The following is an 11,983-nucleotide window of genomic DNA, read 5'->3' as shown; positions in this document are numbered from 1 at the left end:
TTATGCAATATTAACTGATCATGTTAATAGAGACTGGTATTAACATGTCCACTCTATTAAATTTAGTGAAGCAACTTGCACAACCCAAAATAAAAAAAGTGAAGATCCTAAATGGACAGAAAACTCCACGATGCGTAAGAATATATCTCAAGAGCCAAAAGAGATTTTTAAATGATAACTAATCATAACTTAAAAAAAGATATGATTGTCCACTCAGCAGGAAATATTTATCAATTTGATGTCTGTAAATTCTTTTATAGTGTGTTTGGATGACGAATTTTACAAATTCAAGGAATTTTAAATTCTTAGTATTTAAATTACTTTGATTTCAATTTCTATCATTTTTAAAATATTTTGTTTGGATGAGTCAATTCAAATTTCTTAAATTTTAAATTATTAGGTTGAATATGATAATTTAATTCTATCATAATAAAATTGATTTTAAAAATATATTTATATGTTGAGATTTTAAAATTAAATTTTATAAAATAAATATTAATCCATTTTTAAATTTTTAAAAATTTTAAAAATTAATATTAGATAATATTTAATAACTTTAAAAATATTTTTGAATATACAATAATTAAAAGAATGAAGAGATAAGATAAAATATATAGGTGAAATAAGAAAACAAATATGAGGATTTCAAATTCTCCCATTTTTGGGAGAATTTGAAATTCTACTATTTAAAGGAATTTCACAAATGCTTGGATTTCAAATTCTTTGTAAATTCTTCATCCAAACAAAGCATTTCACCTCAAGGAATTTAAAATTCTTCAAATAAATGAATTACCCTATATAAATTCTCCATCCAAACACATCATTAGAGAAATTATCTTTATATTCGATGAGAATACTCTTTAATAATAATAAAAAATTTAATTATAGCACAAGAATTAATTGATGTTATAAAAAAATATTTTAATTTGACTGGTAGTTTAAAATTTGAAATCTGAATATTTAATTACATTTAAGATTTTGGAAGAGAAATTTGCTTCTTTTAATGATTTTACCGGATCCCATTCAATCCATTAAAAGAGATATGTGACCTAGTTAGACAAAAAAAAAGATGCATTCATAATAATAATAAAAAAAAATTATTAAGGTACATTCTACTATAGTGGACTCCATCCATGCAGTGGGACTAATTCTACTTTTCAAAGGAAATATTCATCATATACAGTGCATCTAAAAAGATATCTAGCATGTATTTTACACATGGATTCAATCATAAAAACACAACCTTTCGGCTGGATACTTAAAAGTAGTATCCTACGTATTATTATCATAATAAATAAAATTACTATCTACCACCACTATTTTTTTATTATTATTATTGTATTACTTATATTAAAATTACTGTAATGATTATCATCTTAAATAATAATAATAATGTCAATAACATTACAAATTTAAAACTTTAGATCAGTGGGAGCAATTTATTTACAAAATAAAAAAATATTTATTATTATTATTATTATTATTAGTAGATGATGATAAAAGTTATGTGATTCCTTTGATAAAAGTGATGACAGGATTTCATTGGAGATAATATGACATTAGTGGTAGATGGTAACCTTATTTGTAATATATTAACTAAGTCTTTCATTTCAATTTTAAAGTTAAAACTGAATATTTCTCATTCTCACGTAAAATGATATTATCATAGATAATTAACAAACAACTTGAATTTAATTTTTCAACCAATTTTAGTGATTACATAATGGGTTGGTATACAAGCTCCATCTCACCCGTTTCTTGTTAATTTAATCAAGTTTACGATAATCAAACATAAAGTGCCAAGTGCTCATCATTATACCTCAAAATGACAGCACTGGGGTGAACAAACAGAAGAAAAGAAGAAAAGGACAACTAATGTCCTTGACTTAATTATTTGATCTCTTACCCATAAAAAGAGAAATTAAATTACCAATAAACTGAATTTTTAATGATATATTACTATTTTGTTTTACCAAAGGATAAATTACTATTTAAATCGGTCTTGTTATTATAATCAAATAATATTGGTAATTGTTTTTAGGCAGTTTTTTTTTTTTTTTTTTTGGCAATGCCATATTTAAATATTACTATTAAACTAATTTTCATCGAAGATTGTAACATGCAAAACAAGTTTTTTCCACTAAAAAAAGAAAGAAAAAAACATATACTAACAGTATAGTGCTAATTAGTTTTGTTAATCAAATTTTTCTTATTAAACTTAAACTATTAACATAGAATTTTAGTAACATATATCATTATTAGACAATACAATGTGTTATTACATTAATATAACTTGAAAATATCTATACAACTAGTTAATTATCATTGATGAGTAAAAGAATATACGTACCAATAGACATAATTTGAATACTCAATATAGTCGGTGATAATTTTTCTAAGTGGTCCCTTAAATTTTACATTTCAAAAAAATAAAAAAAAAATCTAAAGAAAGGAGATCCAAAATCTAAGTTATTGTCAATAACCTTATACTTTGTCAACTATTATATGTTAAAGTTTTGTTAACCGTTCAACCCCATGTTGATTGAAAGTTAACTCTTGTCCCATATAATATTCAAGCTCCACCATCTCCCAAATTGACTTTGCATAACGTGTTATTGCTGTAAACAACATTAATTGTGGGCAAAAAAACAGACACAATTGTTGTAGCATGTTGGAACTTGGAGCCTCCATGTTATGTTATTTACCTCTCAAAAGCTGAAACTATTGTGGGACTCAAAGGTCAGCATGTCATGAAGTGCCTCCCAAGTCCCAACAGTGCACAATCAAACGTAAAATATCAATTTCATGGTTCCAAAAGCAAAGCATATAGTTTAATAACCATTATGGGGAAGAAAAATGAAAAAGCATTAGCAAGAAAAAAAGAAAATTCAAAATGTGGGTCAGATTCTGATCTAGTTGATCACAAACTTTTTGCTTTTACTTTTTATTATTTTATTTAATTCAAGAATTTTCCCGAACCTCTCGTTTCTGAATTGGTTAACTATTTGAAAGATTGCAGAAGAATAACATGGCAATTTTTTTATTTTTATTAAAGAACTAAAATTTTACTTTTCTTTTTCACATGGGGTAGTCGGTGATAAATTTATATCGGTAAATGTTTTATGTCAAAAACGCGTTTGGGTTGAACTTTTTGAGCGTTTAAAATAAAAGAAAAGTCACAGACAAAGCAAAAACCAAATGAACTGGGAACAGCTTCTTAGGCACACATATCACAGACATCACATAACCCAAGTTATCATCATTTCTTTTTCTTCTTAGAACAAAGTATTCAATAATTTTATCCACAATCGTAAATAAATATAAACTAATTACTTTTAATTATATTTTTTTATTTAATATAACAATTTGTTGATAAAAGATATGATGGTGATGATGATTGTGGTGATAAATGTAATTAAGTTGAAATTAGCGTGTTGGAAGGGATGTGTTTGTGTCGGTGCGAATGTAGCACACTCCCACACATCCTTTTGTTCTAATCTATTATCTAAGCCACTCACATAAATGGAAATATGGAATATCATTCGCAATTGAGGTGAATTGTTCTTTTACAACCACATGATCCAAACACTGCCACAAAGAGCAATAATGGAAGTAAATAACACAACGAATAAAATGCTTGTACAAACTTATTATAGTCACAAAATTTTTGTCCACTTTCCTTTCCTCTTTCATAGTGTCAAATTTTGCGTATATATTTTATAATTTGTACTAGCACCATCTTTATATTTTTTTGTTAAAGTTTTTCTAAACAATATTGTGATGCAAGTAATTTAATCATACCTGATTAAACAGAAGAAACGTTCGTATAGTAATAAAAGAATACACACATTTTATTATTATTATTATTATTATATATATATATATATATATATATATATATATATATATATATCCTAAAATACTTACACTTATTATCTTAAAATACATAGTGTACTCTAACAAGAAAACATCAAGTGAATGTACGACAATAATTAAATGCAAGAATTTGCTAACATATGATTTTTTTTTTAATTTAAAATAAGGATTATTAATAACTATTCTTAAACTATAGATAAAAATAACTTGGTTGAAGTTAAAATTCAATTATAAACATATTCTTTAAACTTACTATATATAATCATCGTTGTCATAATTATTACTATTATTATCACTTATTATCTTTTCTTTTATTTTGATCAATATCATCACATAATTGATAGTGTTAAATGATAATACAATTATAATAATAATAATGTCAATTTATAATAGTAATGGTGGATAATAATAATGGTAATAATAATAATAATAACAATAATAATAATAACAACAATGATAGATAATAGTGATAGTTGTAATTATGAAAACTACGATAGTAATTATTTTATAGGAAGTATTTACAATTAGATTTTAATTTTATTTATTAATTTACTACAATAAATGTTACATATAGTGACATACAAAAAATGTCACTCTAAATATAATATATGTAGGTATATATCTATTTGGCATATAGCTACGCACAATTTTAGTGTTGATTTTGAATGAGATTTAACAACATATTTTGTGTGTCACTATAGCTTATACCCATATTTTTCAACAATATACCAATATACATTATATTTATTATGTGGGTAAAAGTAATTTTTAGTGACACTTATTGTCACTATACGGCAATTTTCTTGTAGTGATTATTTTTAACCATAATGTAAACATTTATTATTAATATTTTTATCTCACATTTTAATAAGCTTCTTGCTTAAAACATCCTATGTCGTATATACATACACACGTTCTATGGTGAGACAATTTTCATTGGTAATAATTTAGACGCACCTTAATCACAGTAAAATCGTTTTCATTGAAAAATTATTCGAAATTGTTTGGTGTATGAAGGTACTCTTTTATCGGGGAAAACCACTTAAAATAGAAAGAAAAGAAAAAACATTTTGTATAGTAAAAATGACTTTACTGAAAACAGAAATATAATAATAATTATTATTATTATTTGGAAAAAGGAAGAAATATATCCCACAAAGTATAGACCAAAAGTTAAACCAGGCAGACATAGACGAGACATGCAGCTGAGACAAATCCATATCTCTTTCTATTTCCCTTCTGTTCTTCATTTTTATGATAATCATGCAAGAATAGGAAAAACATACCTAATAAGCTAAGAACGCATTCAAACTTGTATGGTTCTAAATGTTTTGTTAAAAATTAAGTATGAACAGAGAAAGGAATGATGATCAACACAAACTTTATTAATTAGGTTGAAACACAAGTTAGTTACCTGAATTTAATTATTCTGGTCCACGTTAGAATAATTATGATGAACTACCTGCCATATCCAAATGGTCGGTTTAATTTGATTTATCAAAATCGAAAGAGAAAAAAACGATAATATTGATTGTTGATGGGAAAAATTGCCACAAATAGAATTTTATCCATAGAACTAGCTAGTTTTAATTCATAACATATATATATATATATATATATATATATATATATATATATATATATATATATATTAGTTTCTCGAAACACAGTTAAATGCTAAAGACCTTTCCCTGTAGAATTTTATTTACACATAATCTTAGGATTGAATTCAATATCACATGCTTAATAAAATTGGAACCCTTTCTCATTCACACTCACACATGTTGATTTAATGAATAATGCTTATATACAGTGCTTTTCTTTATTTTACTTCTAAATAATATGGAGTCGAATTTTCTTGTAATTCCTTCGCCGATAAGGAAACCTGCAAGTTTGATCAATTTTTTTGCTAATAACGGTAATTATATTTATGTATAAATTTAATACATCATTTGACTATAGTTGTTTTTTTTTAGAAATTTCACTTAATTTTTATTATTTATGTATAATTATGATATCAAACCTAATTGTTCTCATATTAGTGATTCGTATTTCACTTTCTTTCTCTATATGTCTATATAAGCATTATATCAAATTCCAAATGTTCATGGCAGAATTAATTTAACAGTCTCATGAATACTTTTTTTAATTATAATCTTATTTAAATAATTTTCTTCATAAACATTTATAAAAAAAATTCTCTCATAAGCTAAAATATATAAAATCATTTATTTATAGAAATTAAATAAAATAACTTCTACAAACTAGTTTTATACTTTAAACTAATTTTAATTTATAATAAAATTATTTTTTCTTCACGGGTATATATAAGTTCTTATAAAAAAAATTATCCAATAATCAAATCCCAGTTCAACTTTAAGAATCAAAATATGATATCAGCTTAAGTTGTAAAATCAATGCAATATATATATATATATATATATATATATATATATATATATATATATATATATATATATATATATATATATATATATATATAAGATGAAAAACATACGTGTTAGCTTTTGTTTCTTTAGTTATTAATCATTTCATCCTAATGCATATAAAAAGAATATAACTGCATTTTGAAATTATTAAAGTTCCACATAGTAATAAATAAAAAAATTCAATTAACTTTTTTTAAAGTATATAAAATATGATAGTGTACTTGATTATTCACAAACTCTCATTTAGAAATAAATATCACAAAGCAAAGTGAATCCACAAAATTGTGCCACCATAAACTGTGATTAGATTTTTGTTTTCATTTCCTCTTTAACTCAAGTTCCTGCATACATCCGAAAATACTAAATACGTGTAAGTGAGTTGTGTAAGTACATGTCATTGAGAATAATTCTACCCCTAAAGTCGATCGGTTTTAATGTGAGAGATTTGATTAAGAAATTTACAGATCTATAACGTAGATATGTAACAACTAAACATGCATATACCCTACACACCGCACGCATAGACAAATTTAAAGACAAAAAGTTATCATGCAATCTTAGCTTTTCTATTTTGATTACAAACGTCTCCTTTTTTCTATCATTGATCTGTGCGATCTTTTCTTTCTTATGTTTAAATTATTCTATTGATTAAAAATCAATTTATCACAGAAGACACGGCTAAAATAATGTGTTGTGTTGCTACTTTAAAGTCAAGTTCATACCTGAGGCTGGAAAATGATCATCATGCGCTAGCTCTCTCACATGCAGTGTCAATGTCATCACCATTGGGGAATATGAACTCTTGCATGCAAAAACGAAATCACCTAGCTATCAATTAAAAACCTCATGGGCATGCATACAAATTAGGCTTTGGCATCCATCATGATTCAACTTTGAAGGTAATTAAACTGATGATTTTTCTTTGTATTAATTAATCTGGCTATATATAGGGTCTACCAATACATAATGATCAAGTCCTTGGACACCATTATGAAAAATAGATTTACATAACATACACGCACAAGCCACATATTTGTACAATTTTTCATCCATTTGTCTCACTCTATTTTTCCTCCACAAAAATATGCTAGACTTTAATTGTACATCCTCACCATTATATACAATATGATATATGGTCCACTATATGTGAGGTGATGCTCAAAGAATTATTCAACCTCTTCTAAAAAAAAAAACATTTCTAAGAGAGAAAAATATAAAGAAAAAATTGAAATAAACTTGTACAAACTCTCCTAATAATTTCTCTAAGATCTTATTTTTAACTTACACAAGTTAATTTTAATTGATGAAAAAAATTGTTTTAATTTTTTCTTCTTCTAGAAATGTTCCTAGAAAAATTTACAATATATATATAAACCTTAATCATATCTATACATCTCACTTTATTGTTGTGCCCAATTTGAACCATAACGTTGTCTTCAACGTAACCGGGACACACGGCTGGGATATATTGCTTTCACCGACACACCCTCAAGAACATGAATCGACAAATAATTCATCACTTAATTGAAAACCCTATTTCAGCTTTTGATCCATGTGTAATATACGGATAAAAATATGGAAGAGTAGCATATACATATCACGCATATATGTAACAAAATATACTCCTTTTTTCTTTTCTTGTTTATATATAATAACCAAAAGTAGATGTAAATCACTTTGTGTACAGTGACTGATTTTAGCGAACCTTGAAATTGTGCGTCTCCACACATATGGATAGACATTATGATGGGTTATCTTGTGGACATGTTTTGCGGATCTTTTGCCCGTTTTCGGTTGTTAGTTAGGAACTGCAAATTGTGCTCTTTTATATATATTTCTCTCTCTATCTACACCTACTACTAGAATAGAATCTCTATGAAAGCTTTGATATTGGGATCAACATTGGTCCTCTCTCAATCATCAACATTGGTCCTCTCTTTTTTCATGACCCAAAAAAAATACAAACACAATTGCCTAGTGCCAACTAAATTAAACCAAAAGAAAAAAAAATAATATATATAGGATCATAATTTTCTAATTAAAATTAGAGTTTTATCATTGTTGACATTTTATGAAATAGTTTATTTATATAATCAAAGTATAATTTTAATTTTGATTAAAAAACAATTGTACTTTATTTAAGTCTTGTCTTTAAAGAAAAGGAAAAAAAGAAGAATATACTAAACCTTTTGTTTTGTTTTGTTTTGTCTTTATTCTTTTCATTGATTTAGATAGGTAAAATAATCAAGAGGAGGAGATATATGATAAGATGGTAAAACTAACCACAAGAACCATTAAAGTGTATATATTAATGACCAATATAATATATATAAATTGAGAGTTCTAAGAACAAACCTCTTAAATTAAGCTTTGCTTCATGAAGAAAGACACATAAAAGCTACCTATCTATCTAACCAAACAAACTATCTACTACATCTCTTCTCTTCTAAGCTTGTTGAGCAAAGCTGTGATTAGAGCATCTCTCTTGTCAGCCCTAACTTCTTCCCTAATCCTTCTTTGCTCCTCCCTCTCTCTCCATCTTTGATCCATCATCATCCTCTCATTCTCCAATGCCTCCATGGTTTGTCTCCACTCCATCTCCTTCAACCTCCTCTCATTCTCCCTTGCCTCAAATGCCTCCATCCATTGTGCCTCCATTTGCATCTGTTGCCTCATGAACTCTTCCATTATCTCCTTCAAACTCTCCAAATTACTATTGTTGGCAACACCACCACCACTTCCTCCACCAACTACCATCTTGCCCTTCTTCTTCTTTCTGCTCATGCCACCACCCTTGTGATGAATATCACCCTCACTCTCCTCATTGCCCTCTTCCTCTTCCTCGGAAGATAGATGCTGCACCCCCTTCTTCTTATTGGACCCTCCTTCTGCTTCAGCCCACAACATTCTCTGCATCCTCGCTGTGAAAATCGCTTGAAGCTCATTGTAAAACGGAAATTGCTGCCTCATCGCCTCTGGCTCCATCGTTTCACATCCCTTTAAATCTCAACAACAAAAAAATATACTACTATCACTACACAAAACCCATGAGAATACATCACCAACACCAGCACCCACTTTTTTATTTAAAATATACATATTTTTAAACTTGTGATTAATGTTACTTTTTTCGAATCTCTTGAAAAACAAGTCAGATAAATATCAACCGAATTCATAGACACATAATAACCTCAAACAAGACCATGGACACATAATAATTTCAGACCAGCTATCATATGGGATCACAGACACGTGGTGTTCTGACGAGATATTAAAGACCAAAAACTATATAAGCTAATATATGTGATGAATATGAATAATTTTATTAATTGGGTTGATGTAATTAATATATTATACATGAATATAAAAATAGTACCTTATAGCGAGTAACTAGGTTTTTCCACTTGCACTTGCACTGCTCTGCACTTCTATGGTAACCCTTTTCCTTCATGCGGTTGGAGATGACTTCCCAAAGCTGCTTGTTCCTCTTTGTCTCCATGAAAGTCTGATCCAGCTCTGCACGGATCACGAGGAACTCTTTTGTCTCTTGGATGCTCCATTGGGGGAACCTATCCGTCACATCCACGTTGACACTAGTTGTGATGTTATGAGGGTGGTGATGGTGTTGTTGTATTTGTTGTCGATGATGGTGATGGAGATGATGACCCTCCATGAAAATTGAAAGTGAGAGACTCCAATGAAATATGAAAGAAGGAGAAGAAGAAGGGAAGGAGGAGGTGTAGAAAAAGTTATTGAGAGGAGTGTGTTAATTAATTTTGGCTATGGAGGAGAGAGAGAGAGAGAAAAAGAGAAGAAGAATATATATGTAGGTGGAGGTGTGGTGTGAACATAAGGTGTGAATCGCGTAATAAAGAAGAGAGATTTTCTTTGGCTTAGGTGTACAAAGGCAAAGTGTTTCTTTATTTCATGGAAGAAATTTAAGAGTCCAAAAATTGAAGTTATATATATGTATAGTAACAAAATTAAACAACTCGTGGAAGCTAAAATAGACATTTCATCCACAAATTTGTGTCTCTTATGTGTGCAATGCTTAAAAAAATTGAATTCTTCTTCTTTTTTTGTTCTCTTTTAGAAGCATTTTTAAATATATAAATAAATAAATAAATAAATTTGAAACTCGATCACAGTCTCATCTATCTACGCGGAAACTCTCTCTCTCTGTTCCCTTTTGTTTTAATTTTTTTTCCCTTTATTTATTAGCGTTCACATTGCGTCAAAGTTTCGTCACGCTGACACGAAAAGTCTCACTCCGCGGTTCCTTTTATTTTATCCTCTACGACCACTACGGTCTATGACTAACTAAGTTTTTTTATACATATAAATAGTTTTGAAATTCTACAACGTTAATTATTATCATGTATATATATCTTGCGTATTTTTTAAGTATAATTATCTGCAGTATTGCAAATATAATACACATTATTTTATAATTCTGAGCAGAATAATTACGAGTAAAAAGGGTACTAGAGTATATACATAGCTAATGAGCATATAATGTTTAAAGAAAATATTAAAGTTAGGTTGTTTATTTTAGGTTTCATTGTGTTTTGTGTAATGCTTTATTTAACTTTGTGCGCGTTCTTTATCTGCGCTCGTGGGAGGGTGACATAGGAAAGGGTTGGCGACCGTAATACCCAGGATGTAACCCCCAGATTTATATCTTACTTTTGCATGGATTTCCAAAATCCAAAACTTTGAGTTAAAGCGATATATTCTCCCCTCTCTCTCTTTGTCTCTGTCTTTTTATTTTTTGTTTTTTTTCTTCTCTGATCCCATTAGACTTTCTTGTTTAATGATTTCAGTATATGTAAGTAGTATTTGAATAATTGTATTGGATGTTAGTTAGTTGCAGTAAACAATTTTTTTTCACTGTTTTTCATAGTTTTCTGTGGCTTTTTCTTGTTTCCCAGCTAGCACGTACAAGATATTCACTAGTACAAAATATAGAATTTATGTCACTGTATTCTTGTTGAACAAAAAAAATTTGACGTTAAAAAAATATAGTGGCATTTTCGAAATTATAATCAAGTTTTTTACGTTGGACCTCATAGAGACCGACGTAAATTTGAAAATCTACGTCAGATATAGCTTGTGTCCGACGTAAATTTTCCAATTTATATCGGCCCCAATGAGGTCCGATGTAAAATATTTACAAATTTTTCTCGCATCACTTCTTCTTCTTTGCACGCAAGTCAATATTTAAACAACAGAGCTTTGAGTGTATGTGCAAAACGAGTCTTCTAAGTTAACATTTCGTTTGAGTGTATTGCATCTGAGTGTACATTTGGGCGTTTGAGTGGTTTTTGAATTTTTGACCGATTGCATTGGGCTCGCGTTTCACTAGTGCAAAAATTGGATTTAAAATCGGAGTTTTAAGATCGGTTACAAGGTAACCGATCTTAAAAGTGACGCGGTGGCAATTCTGTAATAAATAACATGAACACTTTTAAGATCGGTTGAAATTTAACCGATCTTAAAAGTACTTTAAAGATCGGTTCTTTTATAACCGATCTTAAAAGTGCCACTTTTAAGATCGGTTCTTTTATAACCGATTTTAAAAGTGCTACTTTTAAAATCAGTTATTTCAGAACCGATTTTGTATGTAGTATACAAAATCGGTTCTTAAATAACTTTAA

General features: G+C 28.3%; 1 protein-coding gene across 8 annotated transcripts; it reads right to left on the bottom strand.

Moving 5' to 3' along the window:
* Positions 1-5,105: 5,105 nt before the first annotated feature.
* Positions 5,106-10,235, bottom strand: LOC109791851 (trihelix transcription factor GT-3b). Of its 8 annotated transcripts, none has more exons than XR_014433305.1 (4): positions 9,703-10,235; positions 8,682-9,323; positions 7,049-7,154; positions 5,106-5,338 (listed from the first exon to the last, which is right to left on the bottom strand). XR_014433305.1 is itself a non-coding variant. In XM_020351202.3 (2 exons), the coding sequence occupies exons 1-2, from the start codon at positions 9,997-9,999 to the stop codon at positions 8,757-8,759; spliced, it is 864 nt and encodes a 287-aa protein (XP_020206791.1). In that variant the 5' UTR covers positions 10,000-10,235; the 3' UTR covers positions 8,606-8,756. The 8 variants fall into 8 exon arrangements, 1 of the variants encoding a protein (XP_020206791.1); XR_002239065.3 differs by having other exon boundaries at positions 7,049-7,127; XR_014433306.1 differs by lacking the exon at positions 5,106-5,338 and adding an exon at positions 6,490-6,667.
* Positions 10,236-11,983: the final 1,748 nt, after the last annotated feature.

The sequence above is a fragment of the Cajanus cajan genome, chromosome 4, assembly GCF_000230855.2.
Source record: "Cajanus cajan strain Asha chromosome 4, NIPB_CcT2T_4, whole genome shotgun sequence".
Taxonomy (NCBI): Eukaryota; Viridiplantae; Streptophyta; class Magnoliopsida; order Fabales; family Fabaceae; genus Cajanus; species Cajanus cajan.
This window is presented reverse-complemented; position numbering and strand designations above follow the sequence as displayed.